Raw genomic sequence first — 20,558 nt, forward strand, 5'->3', positions numbered from 1 at the left:
GGGGGGGGGGAGAAGTTGAGGTATATGAGATTTAGGCTGGCTGACTCTGAAGAATGTGGAAATGCGAGGATAAGGCAATATTCTTCTTAATTCCTTATGAGCTGAAAGGAAGACTGATTTTTGCAGCCCCTTTTTTGAAAATAGAGATGGTTCAAACATTAGTCAAGGCCAAGTAAAACCATTAGCCAGGGGTAATATTGCCTTTTGCCTGTAAAACCATTAGCCAAGTACTTGACGGGAGTTGTTAGGTGGCAGTACTAGGAAGGAGCGACGTGTGGGGATGAGACAAGCAAATCTTTAGCTGAGGATCAAACAGACTCTAGTGTTTTTGGGTAGCCCAAGCTTCTCAAATATTTGGAGATCATTCTGCTTCAGTCCTGTTATTCTCCAGTTCACTTTTGCGAACTAGTGTAGAAGTTTATGTTGTCTTATTTTCGCACCTCATTTGCATTTAATTATGCAACTATGTTCGCAAGTTGTCATGATGTCGATAACTGGATGATATTCATTCTTTCCTTTGGTTGCAGGAAGTGGATATTTGGTCGTTTGGATGTCTGTTATTGGAACTGTTGACCTTGCGAATTCCATACTTGGGACTTACAGAATTGCAAATCTTCGATCAACTTCAGGTTTCTTCTATTCTTGATTTAGATTCCCATGTCCCAGGACCATTTAAAAAGAATTTGGCACAGCATGCTTGAATCTCTCACCTTTTTTTGAAAGTGAAGTTGTCATTTAGATTCAATATTTAAAGGTGTAGGATGTTCCCTGATCAATAATTGTTTTCTCAATCTGAGCAGATGGGCAAACGACCAGAATTGATAGGTGAGCTTGAGGCATTGGCCCCAGAATAGTTAGGCTCACAGATTGATTTAGGATACAGTGGCCAAGTAATCAGATAGAATATCTAATTGTAATGTATTTAAAATCCACCATGGCTCAAGAGAAATTTAACTCCGTCCAATCTATTGATGGGAGCTTTCTCCAAACCTCCGAAAAAAGCATGAAAAAAAAAAAGCTCGATTAGTATGATCCCTCCATAACCTCAGGATGAAAGGGACGATCTCGTAGCTCTTGGTCTATGAAGATAATCATTAGGTGTTTTGTCTTATTAGACTCCAGAATGAAAGAGACGATCTCGTAGTTCTTGGTATGTGAATATATATTGTTAGGTGCTTTGCCTTATTAACCTTATTAGACAAGAAGGAAGAATCACAATATTGTGATGTTGATAGAACTTGAGGTTGCTTGAAATCTTCATTAGTTGTACCTCATCATTATCAATTATTTTGACCATGCTTTCTTCGACTGTCCTTGAAAAGGCGAGTTGCATTGACATGCTTTCTTCAACTGTCCATGAGAAGCGAGTTGCATTGACATTTTAGCTTTATGTAGGTTCCTTGAAGTCCATGCGGATATGTTCATATCATAACATTCATGTTCCCTCATTCAGTCCTCTTATCTCCCTTCATTTGGTAGGTCTCCAAGTGTTGTACAATTAAGTAGGAGTAGCCTGAGATTGTTTATTCAAATCATTACCTTCTCATCTCTCATAAGATGATGCTAGGACATAGTTGGGTTATGGATCGAGATGGATATGGATTAAATAACCCAACGAGTTCAAACAAACTTGAAACTTGATAAGCATTGGCATTGGCATTGGCATTGTTAAATTAGAGTTTAAAGCACTTGGGATCACATGGAGTTGGCAGGCAGGCTCCATCACTGTGGTGTAATGCCAATCCACATCAAAACATTTGGCTGAAAAAAGAGAAAGGTGGCCGACTTTTCTTTACAACAAGCATTAAACTGACACACAGAGAGTATTCTGAATAGGAATCTTGAGGCTGAGGGTACCCTAAATGTTAGGTAGGACTGAAGGCCTCAAATTGTTTAATAAAAGGCTATGATAATAGTGCATCATTATTCTATGTGTAAGAAAAAAAAAAAAAAAAAAAAAAAGGCTTGGGTTTTGCCATTGCCTCCTCGAAGCACACAGTCCAGTCTGTTGACAAGGGAAAGGACCACTGTATTTGCGTACAAAAAAAAACCCCTTATTCCTGCGACACCCAGCATTAAGAAAATGACCCTCTACGTCCTAGCCTCCATAGGTTTTGTTGGGAATCCCCTTTCATTTTTATTCCTTCATTCTGATTCCCTTTCTCCTTTCACACTCCCTTAAAGTTCACAATAACTTTTATGTCCAAAATGCCACTAATCAAACCACTTCATCATTTATTGTCTCTACAAATGGTTGGTACAATGTCTTGTAAGCTTCCATATTTTGGATCAACTTTTTGCTATTTTTAAAACCTATTTATTAAGCATTTTAATCTCATAATTCCTTTTATTTTAATCTAATTATTGTACTGAAAAAGAAACATGCTTTTATTTTTAATCATCAACTTTTACTTTAATCATCATACAATCAAATTGATTACACTAATTTCATAAAAGAAAAATATATTGACTTTGTTCAATTCTTGAGTTTTTTACTTTTTATCTTTTGAAAAATGTAAATTTTTTTAAATCTTAGTATTTACATAGTAAAAAATGGTATAGAGAGATAGTGGAATAAAATAGTAAAGGGTGTAAGTTGTAGGTGTGGCTATTAAAGGTAAAGGGATCTGTGAGATCCATTGTTCCGATTTGGCGTGCCTATGCATCAAAATATGTACCCAAGATATAAAGAAATTGGGAAATATTGGGATCTTGAACCTCTTCTATTTCGTATTCTGGAAACTCGTAATGGGCCCAGGCCCACAATCAAATAACTTATGCTACCCCCTCACTTGCACTTCACTAGTTTTTCTTTTTTTCTTTATTTTTATGAAAATTAAAATTAAGTGACACAAAATCAATAATACTGTGCTCGAGGGGGAGGTGTTGGATGAATGTGTCCCACATCAATTAATTTATGAAATGGTTGTGGGTTTATAATCAAATAATACACCCTCCATTGGTGTGAGGCCTTTTGGAGAAGCTCAAAGCAAATCCATGAGAGCCTATGCTCAAAGTGGACAATATCATACAATTGTGGAGAGTCGTGTTCGAAATTTTTATAAAATTGAGACCGGGACATGGCAACGGCTTGTCTTTTAAGATTGCCCATTATTGAATGCCTCCTTTTTGAAACAAATCATGATAGGAATCCTTCCCCCAAAAAGTAAGGGTTATGAGCTATGGTTTAATATACAATAATAGCCTTTACAAGTTTATCTTCATATTATTAATTCTTTAAAATAGTTTTTTTTTTTAAACAAAAGTAAAAAAACCAATCCTCTTTACTACAAAAGAATATGAATCAGAATAAAAATTTCCATTCCCTTTAATGCTATTTTTTTTAAAATATTAATACTTAAAAGCTTTCTTAACTTTCTCAAATAATGCTCAGCATCTCATTGAGGTATCTTCGTTAGAAGTATGCAAGCAAGTCTCTCGACACCTTGTCGACAGGTGGACCCTATGACAGCAAGAAAAGACGATCTTGTACTATACTCCAGTGATCTCTTTCCTATTGAGGCACGCAAACTCTCATCGTATCCCTAATTACATTTCAAAAATTAAAAGGGGAAGTCTATTCATTCATCAGCTCCTTTCGTAGATCGGTCAATTATTAATAATGCTCTGGTCTTATCTTTTCCTAGCTTGAGTTTAGAATGTCCCATAATTCTTAATCTAATTTTTGATTAACAGTTTATAATAAACATTAATGATAATTACATTTTGATTTGGATTAATTTTCATTTAAGATATAGACTGAAAAGAAGAAGGTAGGTTCTAGAGTAGTGCATGCAGTAACAGTTACTATTAAAGTAATTGCATTAATTACTTCCCACATCACCTTTCCCCTTGATCTTTAAATAAAAACCCCTCTTTTGCTTTTACATCCTAATTTTACCATGATTGTGACTCTGTTTATGAATATATGTGTATATATATATATATATATATATATTATATAAAAAGATGCATTATCCTTCTACCCTACAAATTTACTACAAAAATAATAAACATATTCTTAAAGCTACTCTTTCATAAACCTTTTCTATCTATAACTTATGCTTTCCATTTATATTCGCGTGGGATTAAAAAATTCAAAAAATAAATCAAACGTCTTTAATTAATTAAAATATTGTATGTTTTGGCTCGTTATGTATCACCATCAACCTTACGGTTTTAAAATGAGCCTAGTGAGAGGTTTCCACACTCTTATAACAAATGATCTAATGTGCGATTTCACAATCCACCCCTTGGAGGCTAGCGTCTTGTCTGACTCTGATACCATTTGTAATAGCTCAAACTCATCGCTAACGATTTTAAAATACGCCTACTAAAGGAAGGTGTTATTGGCATGGTGAAAGGGTGGTATCTGTATTGTTTTTGGTGTTTGGATTGTTGTGTGAAAGAAGGTTTGGTTAATGGTGAATTAGTGTAATTAATCAGTTGCTCAGTCTGTGTGTGAAAGCTAGAGAGAGAAAGAGTAAAAGAGGCAAAATAGGGTTGAAAGGCTAATTAATGCAGAAACGCCCACTAAGCCCTTCTGCAAAAGAGCTGACCTGCATGAGGTGTAGTCTTGGCGTGATAATATTCAATTTACACCCACTTGGGGTTACAAACTTTCAACAAGGGACCACCCTTTTTTATTAATTTTTTTTTTTTTGTTTTATTTTATTTTATTTTATTTTATTTTATTTTATTTTATTTTTCTTCTTCTATTTATACCCATTTTCTTCCACCTCTTGCTTCTCCATCCCAAACCCTAGAATTAATCTGGGTTTTCTCATTTCGCCCGCCCTTCCAATTATGGTGAACCACTACCAGTTGAAGCTGCCAGCATGATCTTAACTTTTCTCTCCTTTTTTTTGTTTTGTTTTCATGGTTGAGGAAAGATCAGATCATATGGCAGTTTCACCTGTTGTTGCTTTGCCTTCTCATCCACAACGGAACCCGCAATCCCTAAAAATTAGCCCTAATTTTCACCTCATTGACCTTCCGTTTGGTTCGATCCCCTTCATAATTGAGGTATGTGATCCTTTTTCTTGTTTCTTTCTAGTCGATTATGATTAAAATTCCTTTTCACTGTTGGATTCATCTGTATTCTTTGTATATCTGGCAGAAATTAGGGTTTGTGATTCCTCCAAAGCTTCTGATCATGGCGGCGGGTTTATCTTTAAGCTCTTTCCAGCTAGGTCTGATATGAGTAAGATTTAACTTCGCCATAAGCATTTTCTCTTTTTCCTTCTCATTATTGGATTTTGATTCGGTCTGAGTTGGTTGAAGAAAAAGAAAGGGTGTTTTTCTGAAGGAAAGATTCTGCAAGAGTGACCCTAATTATTAAGATTTCTGGAGTTGCTATTTGTCTGTTTCATATTGTTTTTGGGATTGATGCCCTCCAGTATTTTCACATGTTCTGAATTTCTCTCTTTGGTCTCTTTAAGAGAGAGAGAGAGAGAGAGAAACAGAAGAAATTGAGCATTAACTATCCTTCTGCAAAGAACTGGATGATAAGTCATAATATAGCACCAGTTTTAACGGCTTTAAAACAACTGTTCACCAAACTCATGATCCCGGCATATCTCAATACATAAAGGTAAGCCTAAAGCCTGTGATTAAGAAGATGACAGACACCTTTTGGATTGGATTTCATTACCATCTTAATTAATTACCTTAATCCTTTTCAATTAGTGTCCTAAATCCTAATGATCGATCCATTTACTCTCTTATTTTTGGTATGAGTCTGTAAGGGGGTTGAACGAGGATTTGTCCATGCAGAGAAGTTTGATAGTGATGAGTAGTAGGCACAGGGTTTTGTAGATGCCATTTCAGGCTGCCTACGAAAAGTAGCCCTCTGAAGCAAAACTTGATTCTTCTTTTTGCACCCTTAGGTTTCACAAAAGAGAGGTATATTGGTGAATAGTGTGAGCAGGACAAGGGTTGTTTTTATTTACCACTTTTTTCCTTCCCTTCCTTGGTACTGTTTGGAAGTCCATGTTGCATAGTGTATGTACTTCTACAAAAATATCTTACTTGGGAACATGAATGGAGTACAATTTCTTACAATTTCTTCAACTTTCATAGTCAAAAATCCATTGCAGAGGCCATTTGCCATTTAATGAACCATCTCAAACTTGAAAACTCTCTATTTAGTTGAATTCACAAAATGAATAGACATATTGAATCAGCTATGAAAGTCAATTCTCACTTGAAAATCGTGAGTTTAGGATTAAACAAACTCATGTGTACAATTAAGATGGACTTTCTAGAGGAGTTAAAAAGTTCAAGCAAACTGAAGTTATGTGCTCTTGATCGTGTTGGTGGTGACGAGTCCATATATACTACCTCTCCATTAAGTGTCCATGAAAATATCAAATATCATACACATTTTTAGAAGAAAAAAAAAAGACTGAAACCAAAAAAAGTTGATAAAAATTAAGAAAATATATGTATTTCATATTCCTTGAATAAGGTACAATATATCATCCTGTGTATATATATATGATATCTAAAAGTGTGCATGATATTTTATAATATGTTGAAGATTAATACCAAATACTACAACTTATGAATTTATGAATGCGTCTATAAATAATTTGTTTTAGTTCCTGAATTCCACTAGCTGATTTAAGTTTGGTTTAAGTAGAGTCCAAATAGTACTTAATACCTTTAATAAGTCTTAAAGTCAATATCAAATGTTAGTTTATGATTAATTTTTCCCATAAGAAGTTTCCTCTCTTTAGCTTTCTTGTCATGAATTTGAAAACCTCTAAACTTGCACCACTTATTGGACTTATTGATATTGTAACTCTAGTCTCTTAAATATAAGAGTCCTCGTAAACGCTTTGGATATGTAAGCTCCTAGGATAGGTAAGCTCCTAATTCACAAATGTTAAAACTGTCTAATCAATGCAACGGTTGGAAATTTGATATATTGATATAACAACCTTAATGAGAATAAGACTGATCATAACAACCTTAATGAGAATAAGACTTCTAGATCTAAGTAAATCCAACTCAAAGGTTTGAATTACTTGGGCAATCTAATTACTTACGCAATCTAAGTAAATCTAACAATAAGAAATCACCCAAGGTTTGAATTATTTAGTTGTTAGAAATCACCCAAAGGTTTGAATTATTTAGGCAANTTCAGAATAATTATTATGTAAAATGTAAAAAGTAAATAAAAAATCTTAATATACATTATTGAAACATTATAATTCTAAATTATCTTCTATCCAAATATGTAACCATTTAATTTTAATTCTAAATTATCTTCTATCCAATCATATTGGGTTCATAACATTTTCTCTTACCAAGTTTTCTATAATTATTTTCTCCAAAGTGTGGTTAATTGCAATACAAACTAGGTGTAGCATTGATAACTTTTGTTTGAGTTGGTTAACTTGTGGGTGAGTGTGAATGTCGTTATAATTACTTCATGAGTTTTTATAATAGTACAAGTCCAGTTTTTGTAATAGTGGAAAAGTCCACTACAAGCAGATATTATTTCTTTTTTTTACTTTTCCTTTTATACTTTCTCTCAATGTTTTTAAAACGTGTCTTTTATGGAGAGGTTTCCACATCCTTATAAACAATGTCAAGTTCTCCTCCCCAACTGAAGTGGGACCTCACAAGTTCTCCTCCCCAACTGATGAGGTGGGACCTCACAATTCACCCTCTCAAAGCCCAACATCTTCGCTAGCACTCATTTCCTTCTCCAATCCATGTGGGCCCCTCCTCTCCAAATCCACCTCATTTCAGGTCCCAACGTCTTTGCTAGTACACCATCTTGTGTCCGCCCCCCTTCAAGCCTCAGCCTCCTCACTGACACATCGCTACCGCTGGCAGATATTATCTTATTTAAGCTTCCCCTCAAAAATTTTAAAACGTATTAAAAAGCTCGAGGGAAAATTCAAAAGAAAATCTCAAGGAAAACAATATTTATTAGCTATGAACAGTCGACTTCAAAGTATTTGGAAAATCAGAGAGCAATCGTTGTTCCTGATGGCAGTCCCAGACAACGTTAAGTTCTTGAAGAGATATCAAAGCAAAAATAAGTAGATGTGGGCGTCTAGACAGGTTAGATGTCTAAAAGTTGATGACGGGATTGCGACCGTAGAGCTCAACTTTTAGCCGGAAATGTTGAACGGTTCATGTTTACACATCGAGGGGGTATAATTCGGGCACTCAGCCAAGTTTGTGAGACAGAAATTTCTAACACATCTATACTGATTCATTATGGAAAAAAACAGCTCTTTACAAATGTGGGTGAGAAGAGAACCTGTCATCTATGGCTTGATTTTGACACTTAGTGCAGCACTAAACCCAAGTAAAACTCTTCACCAACTAACCAACTCTACATTTACTCCACAACTAAAATCATCAACCTATATTTGTAACACATGTGAACCCACACATTGATGATGATGATGATTCATTTACAAAGGAACATAATGCAGAGCAACAGGAAGAGTCAAGTTTCCTGTCATAGCTCGAGCTCTGACTACGACCCTCTCCTTTGTTGCTGGTTCCGATTTCTAGCAGTAAAACATTACTCTTTTCACATTTTCCTTCAGAGCTGGCAAAGGTCGAACCCCAGTCTCTCCAGTAGCGCGTGTGCTCTTGGAAGAACGACCAGCTGAGCCATTCTCCTGCATCTCTGGCTCCATGTAGAATCGAGCTCGGAATGCAGCTAAATGTGCATAGTATGCTGGAGGAACTGTATGAATGCCAAAACTAGCAACTTCAGAACATCGAATATGTATCAATAAAATCTGAGTCGAAATCATGAACAGAAAAACTAATAAAATAAAGCTGGCTTACCAACAGAAACCGAACGTGTACACCTTGCATACGTGTAGCAAAGATTGTTCGTTAATGACTGAATTCCATCAGGAGTAAAATTGTTTTCATCCCAAAGAACATGATAATGTGCTGGCCGACTTGTCCCCTGCAACAAAATGAAAGAACAAAATGAGCTTTGTCTGAATCAAGACTATGAACTAATAGTTCAATTCAAAATACCAGGAGGGACGAGGTCAATACCTGAATTCCAGCATGGCTACAGAGATAGAAATCAAATTCTGTTGGGTGACATATTTTGGAGTCAACTACGGTGCCTGAAACACGATGAAAAACGAAGAAACGAAACTACGAGATTAACAACTCAACTCCCACATCAGAGACAGGATAAGTGATCGAGTAACACGGATAGAACAGTACCAGGTAAAATGTTCCCACTCTTGTCTGTGCTACTTCTATCCCGATAGTTGTTGGCAAACAATCGTGTGTGGTGTCGTTTTTGAACGACAATGAACGTTACGGGTGGTTGGTAATTCGGTTCTAAAGAAGCGCATGCCTATAACAAAAGGGTGCTAATTATTAAAAACATGGTCACAAACAAAAACAAAGAGGCTGAGAATTCATCAACTCTTACCTTCCTGATTGCATCCAACTCATAAAGTAATACTTGGTAGAATTGTCCTTCACTTACGCCATCCCTGGAAAGACAGCTAGCATGTGTAAACTTCACAAATAATGGGTACAAATGGAAGCAAAACACTAATTTAGGTATCCATGCCGTCAAAATTACATGAAAGATGGAAGTGGTTACCTGTAAAATATTATTCTGAGAGGCTTCTGCCCTGTTGCTTTCCTAAAGGAAACCAGAAGATCCCTGTGACAACAATCGGCACTGTATACGTTAATATTCGACTCGACGAAGAGTTTACGCTCGATGTATAAGTTAACATAATCTAGAACGAACAAGATCTCACCTGATCATGCCACCACTGACAGTACCACGGACAGGATCCTGCCAAGTTTTGTACAAATCTTGTATAAGTTCTTGTCTATGAGCCTGAGCACATACTAGTCCAGCATATTTAGTCACTTCAGGCCAATCCTGGGAGGCTACTACCTGCGCATTGGATTCAACTTCCATTAGTAAGACAACCAGAAATGTGGAATGAAGACGAGTTCGATTTTATCAGTAACTAGGAGACTGTACAGCAGCTATTGAAGGGCTGGAATCTTCGCCGTTCTCTGGATGGGTCACGTCGGCTCCAAATATTATTGTTGGTATGTCACTCACAAGCGGTATCCTGCAGCTGATAGCATCTAGAAGAACAGTGTTTCTACCACCCATCTGGAAAGCAAACAGCATACGTTAGAATCCTAAGTGATTGGATGGTTTTCGTAATTGGATAAGTAAAGCGCGATCGAGTCCTTCAGACCAGACAAGCAGTTCCCCGATATTACAGGAGTGTCGGTTCCACTTTCATCCAAAAGATGGAGAAGATAAGACTCATATTTGTACAAGATTATGGAGCAGAATCATACCTTGACATTGATCTTCAGTGACACATTAGCAAGGTACTGCTTACTAATCTTGAAAACGTGTTTCGTAAGACAGCATTGTGATATTAAACCAAGATCGGTTTCACAAATTCGCTTAAGGTCACCTACAAATCAGAGAAAAATATCACTACTGACGGTCTACTTCATTTTCTGATCGATTTATTAGAAAAATAAGGGTATCAGCTCACCGTAAAGTGACCCGTTATTGTCAGGTAAAATAGCTAATAAAAGCTCTAACTCTTTCCCTTTAGTCTTGTTCATGGAGGCATGATAAACATGCTTCAAAGCTTTCTCTACCTGGTCTGGCCTGGCATTGTATATTGGAATAACAGGTTCTGGATTGAATTCCTATAATATAATCACATTGTGAGTCAATGAAATAAAACATCTTAATCTTGAAGAATCAAGAATGAACCAGCGCCAATATACCATTCCCGACACTTGACACATTTGAGCAAGTTCGGAACAAAACCCACGAGCAACACTTTCTTGTACACTCCTAGAGAAGTTGATGCACGCCCACCGATTAACAGTCATTCCATTAATCATTTTCTGCATTAAAACAAACTCATATAATAAGCTGGTGTTCAAGTAAATTAATGAACTGAGATATATCTAATAAGGCCATACCTTGTTCATCATATTCCATTGGCCAACTTGAGGCAAGCAATCCTTCTCTTTTCCAGTATCATGATATTTGAGCTGCATGGGTTCATCGTGAAATTGATGTCAGGGTAAGCAAGACAAGACTATTCATTAACTTAGTGAATAACATGGAATTTGAAGGGGAAATGCATACCCAGGGAGGAGGGAGGATTCTAGCTTCAACAGAAGCCAGCTTTTCACTGATTTTAATCCCGAACTCCTTGGCATAAGGATCCATATCATAAGCATTATGTTGAACAGTCTACCAAAGTTTGAAGGGACAAGACAAGAAACTGTTATTCAGACAATCAGATAAAGATCCAAGACATAATGTAACGAATTTATTGCAATATACTTTGTGTAAACTAACTAATGGACATGCTTTCTTTCAGACATCAATCACTAGACCGTTTTATAGTAATAGCCAACAATAAAATTCAAGTTACTAGCTCTCAAAAAGATTCGAATAATACCTGCAAAATGTCATTTTCTCGATCCCTCGGTCTTTGACACGTGACTTTTAGAAGTGCAGTTATTTGCTTCTCATTCAATCTCTTTGTATATCTTTGCCCCCCAACAATTTTGCAGGCCTGCAAACGCAAGTGTTCAACAAGATTTGACCCGAACTTCAGTGTTTAAATGTCATTTAGAGGGATTCAATAAGGCCTAGAATGATTTTTACTATAATCATAACAGGGGAAGGATTAAAAAGTACCTCCATTGGCAAGTAATTCGCCTTCTTCTGGTTTCCTACTTGAAGGCAAGGGAGATGTGCGTGTTGAATGGTGAAGCCATACATCTCTTGGAAGTATTCAACAACTGATTTCATGGTTGAGTTGTCATCAACAGGAAATCTGACAAAGGAGTGTATCATTAGCAATGCACACATGAACAACAGGTAGATATTGCAAGCACATATTTACGAATTTACAAGCTTACACTAATTCTCGTGTAGGTTGTGAAGTCAGACCCGAAACCCGATATTTCCGCCTTACATTTCCCCGGTGTGTTACTTCAACTTTCACCCCCCTAAGAGCCTTTTTAATCTGTTTTGTGTTCCAAGTTAAATTACACTCAAGAACGACGATGAGACAGGAAAATCACACAATTAGATAAAGATACGCACCTTTACTCGATCAGCGTCAGACAATGGCCGGGACAATACATCTTTCCCTAGTAGCTGAGCAACGAACTCAAGGACAGGGAGAGGCTCAATGAATGCAGCTGAAGCCATATCTATTAACAAAAGAATGAAAAGAATACTAAGATAAATCTCTTCAAGTAAAATAGATAAAAATTGCAGTACAAAGCTTCAATAGTAAGTTTCTATGTACCAATATTCAGAGACAGTCCCATTTGAGTGGGTCTTATACTTTGGTAAAACCCACACCATGACTCTAGCCCATCACCGAGCCGCTGAGGTGATCTAATATCAGGAGAAAAGAAGGATCTCCCTATAGGACAGTACCTACACGATATACAACTACGATGAGCAAAACAGAACTTCAAGTATGAGCATGTCGTTATACGAAAATCATAACAAATAAACACGATCGATTTTGAACCTTTTGGATGACAACTCTCTCAATACAATATCCAGTATTTGAAGAGCTTCTTGTGGAGCATCGGCACGCTTACCCGCCAGAAACTGACCCAAATGGTGTAAATTTGCACGAGCAACAAACCTAAGAATCACTTTATATTCCCTCTCCCTCCTGAATTTTTGTTTAAAGTTCACAATTGTATTAGTTGAATGAGATGAAAACAAAGCCCATAAGTTGAAAGCTTTAGGTTGGATAAGTTTGATAATGAAGAGATACAATACAAGAAATTGACAAGACAGGAAGTAAAAGTAATGAAATTGAAGAGGGAGCAGAGAAAAAACAAAGGCAGTGTTAGAAGCGTAAATTCTTACTTGGGACCACTGACTCCATCTTCTTCATCCACAAGCTTGACGTTAAACTCTTTCCATACAAAAGGAAGCTCACCAGCTGTATACAGACTCTTTCTGCCATCATAAGCTGGTAATCTTTTACCCAGCTCAGAATCTCTGTATAATCTCACCAATTCAGCCATGATGGCTCTGTTCACAGTTCTTGATGCCACTTCAGGAGTAATTGTGACCTGTAGAACCCCACACCCAACGGCGGGAAAACAAAAATCAATAAATAAATGAAAAAGGGGAAGAAAAGTAACAAGTCAAGCAGACAAAAAGAACAAAAATGAAGCTATTTACGTTGAGAAAAGGACATGACGAAAAGAGAAAATTATTCATTTTCATCTGCGATACAACAGCAAATAGCCCCCCCTCCCCAGTTGTTAAGGAACAAATAAAACATATGTCTGCTGCTGTAAGCACATGGAACTAGAACGCAGAGGGGAAAATAAACACTGTTAAGCTCATCGTTTGCTTACATCATATTGATTCAAATCTTTGTCTGGTAACTCTGCGAAGAAATGGTTTGCTTTCACAATACATTTTGTCCCAACTTGTCCGAATCCAGGCCTTGGGGCAAAACTCAAGGACTTGCTTGAATTTCGATAACCCATTTCCATTCCACAAATGTTACCACCATTTGGATTAGTACTTGCCACCAGAGCTCCGGCGTTAAATTCCGGTTCATCTGGTTTACGCGCCACTGTGCAGGGCCGAGAACTGGGTCTCATGTAAACTTCCCCCTGATCGGATTTCCGGCCGCCTCTGCTTCTTCTCCTGCCTCTGTTTTTGCTCGGAGGAGAAGATGGGTTTCGACATTTGATGGTTTGATGTTCCAGATTCGGCGGGCCTTTGCCATTTTGGGTTGATTTTTGAGGTTTTTGAACAGAGTTCTGCAAGTGGGTTTTGATTACAAGGTGCTGCTCGGAGCTCTCTTTCATTTGCCGTACTGGCATGGTGGGTTTCTTTTACCGTCTGAAAAATCCACTCGCAATGTCACAAGAACTCGTTTAGAATGAGCTAAAAGCTTCACGAAATGGTGAACATGAAGTTTCTTCACAGTCACGTTTACTATGAACTCATCTTCCCTCTTCTTCACGGATTGAAGACGTCATCCCACTGCGGAGGGGAAAAAAAAGAACCCAGAAGAGGAAAATTGCATGTCAGCAAAAATATGACGAAAAATTCTTCAAAAGGTTAAAACAACAGAGACAATGATACAGAGAAATACATTCATTGTTTCATACGCAAAGTAAAGTTGAAAGCGGGATAAAACTTTGGCCGTTTCTTCTGCATTTTCAAGGATTACTATTCCTTTGATTAAAAAACAAAACCCCCCAAATTGTAAAACCATTGTTTCAGCATATATATATATATCCCTGAAGAAAACATGTTCAAAGCAATTCAACCAAACAAACGTTTCATTTTAAACACACCCAGAAAAAACCCCATCCTAAATGCAAGGAGAAGAGTTCAAAAAATGTAAACGAAATTTCAAAACCCAGATCTTGTTTGGCAGCCCAGCGTCCAAACCTGGAACGAAATTTCCATTAAGGCAAGACAAAAAATAAACCGTGTGGAAACCCAGAGCGGGAATACCCATAAGACAAACCCAGTTTCCATAGTCCTGTCTGTCTATTAGAAACGAAAATCTCGATAGGGATGATGAGTAAACCCAAGCAGATACAAACGCAAGAGGAGTATATATAAAAGAAACACGAAATGGTATTAAAAGGAAGAGGAAGATATGGAAGTCGGGGAAGTGGCAGAGACAGAATACAAACATCCAGAAGAAAACAAAAATCAAGAACAAATCCAAAGACAAGGAATAAACATTGAAAAGGGTAGTAAAATCACTATCCATCCGATACCCAAAGATTTAATGATGTAAAAAAGGGCAGGCCCCATTCAATGCCCGCGAGAAGAACCAGTGAAGAAGAGGCAGAAACCCAGAATTTCAGAACACAAAAACACTAAGAAAAAAACTCACCCAACATCAATCCAATCCAATCCACTCAAATCCAATCAAGCAGCGAGGTTTCAAAAGTCGAAGAACCCAAAAACAAGACAGAAAAACAGAGGGAAATGGGGTTAATGTGAAAGAAGAAGAAGAAGAAGAAGAAGAAGAGAAAGGGCGTGGAGAAAGAGAGATGATGATGAAGAAGAAGCTTTATACACGCATGCAAGGAGGCTTTTGGTGTTTTCTTTATCACGTGTAAAAGGGTTAAGAGGCCCCTGCCCCCCCACACCATCCATCCTTTCTCTTTCCCTTAAAAAAAATTACTCTGTTTCTCTATCCTCCAATTCGGTTCTGTTCTGATCGCGCAGCCTCGGGGACGTACCACATACCATAAATTAAAGGGCATTAGAGAGAGAAAGAGAGAGTCCAAAAGAGACTACTGAGTATTTATAAAAGCAATCATACACAGAAGAAGAATAATTCGAACTTGCAGTCCTCTCTCCTGCTCTGCTTCCTCTTCTCTCTCCTTCTCTCTCTCTTTTCAATTTTGTTGAGACCCTTTTCCCTATGCAATTGTTAATTGGTAAAGCCCCCCTAAAAAATCAATCTTTTTAAGGTAGCTAACTACACTCTCATGGCGTCTACCTCAATTCCCCAACTCTCCACCACCCCTTCCCCTGCCGTTTCTTCCCCCCCTTGTAACGCTCCCTTCCCATGCTCTTCTTTCTTTCCCTCTACTTTCTCCCCCTTTTCTGTTTTTACCTTCACCAGATTCCTATTTCATTAGAATCCACGTTTCTTTATGATTTTTCAACAATCCATCTCAATTCAATGCTCTATTAAGTAGAGATTTAGTTGTCTGAATGAATGACAGCAAAGGACGATTAGATTGTGTTGTTGAATTCTAGTCAAATTCACGTTGAGGTAATTAATTGTATAGCTAAACATGCTCATACCAATATTGCACGGTGCCCCCACACACTCAATGTTGAAGCTAGTGCTTGAATTAAAATGGTTTCGAGCCGAGTTAAGCTAGGATAGTATCATCCTTCATCTATTGTCATTACCCGTTAATTGAACAAGATTGAGACACCCGTTAATTGAACAAGATTGCATGTCTCAATCTGATTACGCTACCCTCTTTAGAGGTCTCACCGACACCTAGTTCTACGAGTAGTCTAACATAATTGAAATTGCAAATTCTAGTTTTCTTTTTCAATACCATTACCATCTATTCATAATATTGAAGTTGAACAACGTGGAGTTAAGTATTATTTTGTTCAATCAACGGGTAGAAAGAAACGGGAGCAGAACGAGGAAAATGGAACGGGAAGTAGGAGATTACGTCTGTGGATGAGGTGGACAAAGAAGACGGGGTGGCGGTGTAGGAAGAGGAGTAGTGATTGTGTANGGGGGGGGGGGGGGGGTGAAGAAGGGGTCCTACAGGCCACGTGTCCAGATTATGCAATGAGCACTCATTAAATTTTGGAGGGTTGTGATTGCTTGTGGGATGGTAGATGAGATGATTACTACGGTTGACGATTTGATAGCCATTCATTCGCAGTGCAGCGCTGCGCTTGGGTGTATGCAAGCTCACACGCAATCATTCGTATCCATTAGGTTCCATAAGCCTGCCACGTCATACCCTATTTTCCTTTTCAAATTTACCATCTGTCTAGCCGTTATTGTATAAAATTTTAAATTTATGTACACAAAATTAACTTAAAAAAAGGGTTTATACAATACAAATTTAACATAAAAGGGTTTAGGACCACAAAAGAAAACGGCTTTAAATGCTTTAGTCACACGAATCTACTTTGAATCCAAACCTCACCCCACGCCATCTATTTAAAAAAAGTGGATCCAAAGCTTCAAATCAACCCCAAAAGAGACAAAAGGTGATGACTAGGATATGGATTAGGGGATAGCCTCTTCCTTCAAATTCATTCCAGTTTATTTTCTAGTGGAGCAAACTATAATAGAGAGATTCAAACATTTGACCTTACTTGCACAGAACCACTAGGATATGCAATAAATGCGGGAAATGATGAACCCACGGTCGAAAAAAGAAAGAGGAGAGAAGAGGGGGTTGGGTGGGAGAGGGATGGGGTTGTTTTGTTGTAGTTTGTGTTGGTTTTTGTTTGTGGGTATATTGGATTGGGGGGAGGAAGGAAGGAGGATGGGCAATATTTGTTTGGTTTTGGGGTTGGGATTTGTTATTCTCCTCCATCATCCAAGTTAATCAAATCAATACCTTATTTGGTTGTTTGTTTAGCACAAAAAAGAAGGAATAATAAGGGTGGGTGGGGGGAGAAAGAGTGAGAGTTTCCCAAGTAAAGTGTGGAGTTTTGAAGCATTTGGTGCTCAAAAGGAAACACATAATTAAAGGTGTGTGCGTGTGGTGTGGGGCCTAAGTTCCCACGTCCATTTCTTTTCTTTTCTTTTCTTGGGTGCTACTCCCACACAATGCATTGTGTTCCTCCCCCCTACCCAAACTAAACATTACACTCTCCTACTCTACTGCATTGGGTTTGGGTTCGACTCCTCCCCACTTCCATAAACAACTTACAATTTTCTTTTTTTTAGGGTTCAATTAAAAACAAAGCCTCCGTGGTTTCTGGTAAGAAAGTGGTGGAGTGGATTTGTTTTTATTTTATTTTATTATTATTTATTTATTTTTTGGAGGGTCAAAGGGGGAAATATAAAAGAAAATGAAGGTAAAAGCGTAAAGGAATGGCCCAAGGAATTAAATAAGAATGTGGCGAAGCTCCATATAATATCCCACACATGACCCCAATTAATTCCTTGTTTTCGNTTTAAAAAAAGTGGATCCAAAGCTTCAAATCAACCCCAAAAGAGACAAAAGGTGATGACTAGGATATGGATTAGGGGATAGCCTCTTCCTTCAAATTCATTCCAGTTTATTTTCTAGTGGAGCAAACTATAATAGAGAGATTCAAACATTTGACCTTACTTGCACAGAACCACTAGGATATGCAATAAATGCGGGAAATGATGAACCCACGGTCGAAAAAAGAAAGAGGAGAGAAGAGGGGGTTGGGTGGGAGAGGGATGGGGTTGTTTTGTTGTAGTTTGTGTTGGTTTTTGTTTGTGGGTATATTGGATTGGGGGGAGGAAGGAAGGAGGATGGGCAATATTTGTTTGGTTTTGGGGTTGGGATTTGTTATTCTCCTCCATCATCCAAGTTAATCAAATCAATACCTTATTTGGTTGTTTGTTTAGCACAAAAAAGAAGGAATAATAAGGGTGGGTGGGGGGAGAAAGAGTGAGAGTTTCCCAAGTAAAGTGTGGAGTTTTGAAGCATTTGGTGCTCAAAAGGAAACACATAATTAAAGGTGTGTGCGTGTGGTGTGGGGCCTAAGTTCCCACGTCCATTTCTTTTCTTTTCTTTTCTTGGGTGCTACTCCCACACAATGCATTGTGTTCCTCCCCCCTACCCAAACTAAACATTACACTCTCCTACTCTACTGCATTGGGTTTGGGTTCGACTCCTCCCCACTTCCATAAACAACTTACAATTTTCTTTTTTTTAGGGTTCAATTAAAAACAAAGCCTCCGTGGTTTCTGGTAAGAAAGTGGTGGAGTGGATTTGTTTTTATTTTATTTTATTATTATTTATTTATTTTTTGGAGGGTCAAAGGGGGAAATATAAAAGAAAATGAAGGTAAAAGCGTAAAGGAATGGCCCAAGGAATTAAATAAGAATGTGGCGAAGCTCCATATAATATCCCACACATGACCCCAATTAATTCCTTGTTTTCGATTTCTTTAAGATTTTTATTTTTTATTTTTTTATTTTCTTTTATTTTAATGCTTGAGCGAGGTGGTGCACGCGTGTGATATATCCTCTTTTACCGAGCCATTTCAGTTCTCTCTCTCTCTCATGTTTTAAAACTTCTCCCTAATAACTCAATTATCCCGTCCAACCAACCTAATATCAAACTTATTATGGCTTACCAACTCACTGTTAGTAGATATTGTCCTCTTACGTGTTTGTTAAGAAAAAAAATTTCATACCTTTATAAAAAATGTTTTGATTCCTTTCTCCAATCGATGTGAAATCTCACAATCGACCCCCTTTGACACATTGCCCAACGTCAACGCTGGCACACTGCCCAATCTCCACTCCCCTATGGGAGTTATTGTTCTCGCTAGCACACCGCATGGTGTCTGTCTCTAATACCCAAACTGTTACAACCCAAGCCACGGCTAATTTGAGCTTTTCACTTTTGGACTTCACCTCAAGATTTTTTAACACATGTATGCTATTCCACACTCTTGTAAAAAAATGTTTCGTTCTCATCTCAAACTAATGTGAGATCTCACAATCTCCCATTTTGAAGCTCAACGTTCTTGTTGGTACTTGTTTCCCTTTCCAATCAATGTGTGATCTTTTAGTATCATGTTAACTGTACAATCACCCGACATTAGTTAGAAAGAGAAAATAGCATAGAAAAATAAGTAAAATGAGTACATAAAAGTCCATTATATTATGGATTTTAGTTACGGGAGTATTAACAAGGGATAAAAGTTATTATGTTATATAACAATTTAATATTGAAATGTAAAGTATGAAAAGGTATTAGAAAGATAATTGGTTTATGAAAAGTAAAGTAAATATTGAACGTGAAAGCTGAAAAGGAAACAAGAATTGATTAAGTTAAATGGGAGTGAATAAAGATTAAAGGGGGTAAAAAAAGGAAGGATAAAAAGCCCTAACCTTTTATAATTATTAATTAACCACCCACTCACCCACCCTGCAAAGTGCAAAGCCCCCCTCCTTTTCTTCTTACTTTAAAATTACTCTCTAAAATTACAATTTTACTGTAACTCAACATTAAAATATCTTCCCTTTACTTTAACGTCAGTTGGTGTATAATTTCGACACGTGGATGCATGGATTATGGTAATTTTAAAGTGAATTGTTGGATTAAAATGGATAATTATTATTTAATAAAAATGAAATGTAATTTAAAAAAAAAAAGAAAAAAAAAAGGAATTAGTAAAATAGGGTGATAGGGCTGTTTAGAATTGTACCATAAATAAAGCAAACTAGAATCTTTCCTTCAGTTTCATGCCCTACTCTGAGTCTGTACAAATTACCCCCCAACGCATTAAAACGACGCCGTTTCACTTACTCCTGAATTCTGTCAGTCCTCTTTTTCTTTTCTTTTTTAATATATTACCCATTACTAACGGTGAAAAATAAATTATTTTCTCAATATTTCAAGCTTGTAGTTTAATTTAACAAATTAATTAAAATTAAAAAAAAGTTAATGGAATTGAAAAACAGTGAAAAAAAATGATTGAGATACAAGGTTTGGTCAGTTTTATTGTGTGTTANAAAAAAAAAAAAAAAAAAAAAGAGAGAAGGGCTTCCTTTTTTGACTGCCTCTGTCTCCTCTTTAGACCATTCTTTTCTTTTTTGATTCTCTATCATTATTCAACCCACTCCTCTCCTACCATTTTCTATCTCTTCTTTCTTCTTATTACTTTCAAACCGTTCACGTTGTATTCGTACGAGGATCAAAACTTAGTATTGAATAATTTGTTTGAGGATCAAAACTTAGTATTGAATAATTTGTTTAATTAAGTGTGTAAATGTGAGATCCTACTTCGGTTCGAGAGTGGAACAAAA

At 37.1% G+C, this 20,558-nt stretch overlaps 1 protein-coding gene, 1 long non-coding RNA gene and 1 pseudogene across 2 annotated transcripts; 2 read left to right on the forward strand and 1 right to left on the reverse strand.

Moving 5' to 3' along the window:
- LOC111790294 overlaps positions 1-1,274 on the forward strand; it is a 4,415-nt pseudogene extending 3,141 nt beyond the window's left edge.
- Positions 1,275-4,768: 3,494 nt separating this feature from the next.
- Positions 4,769-6,072, forward strand: LOC111790514. The gene is made up of 2 exons (XR_002814479.1): positions 4,769-5,025; positions 5,120-6,072. It is a non-coding gene; the product is annotated as an uncharacterized LOC111790514 (long non-coding RNA).
- A 2,068-nt stretch (positions 6,073-8,140) lies between these two features.
- On the reverse strand, positions 8,141-15,283 carry LOC111790468 (protein argonaute 10-like). The gene is made up of 22 exons (XM_023671374.1): positions 14,931-15,283; positions 13,420-14,059; positions 12,920-13,128; positions 12,570-12,719; positions 12,339-12,472; positions 12,131-12,240; positions 11,944-12,050; positions 11,720-11,858; positions 11,478-11,594; positions 11,159-11,266; positions 10,990-11,061; positions 10,789-10,911; positions 10,548-10,707; positions 10,342-10,463; positions 10,010-10,147; positions 9,777-9,919; positions 9,614-9,676; positions 9,437-9,500; positions 9,223-9,358; positions 9,046-9,119; positions 8,824-8,950; positions 8,141-8,719 (listed from the first exon to the last, which is right to left on the reverse strand). Exons 2-22 carry the CDS (start codon positions 13,894-13,896, stop codon positions 8,538-8,540), a joined length of 2,955 nt encoding a protein of 984 aa, XP_023527142.1. The 5' UTR covers positions 13,897-14,059; positions 14,931-15,283; the 3' UTR covers positions 8,141-8,537.
- Between the last annotated feature and the right edge of the window lie 5,275 nt (positions 15,284-20,558).

This window comes from Cucurbita pepo, chromosome LG03 (genome assembly GCF_002806865.2).
Source record: "Cucurbita pepo subsp. pepo cultivar mu-cu-16 chromosome LG03, ASM280686v2, whole genome shotgun sequence".
Taxonomy (NCBI): Eukaryota; Viridiplantae; Streptophyta; class Magnoliopsida; order Cucurbitales; family Cucurbitaceae; genus Cucurbita; species Cucurbita pepo.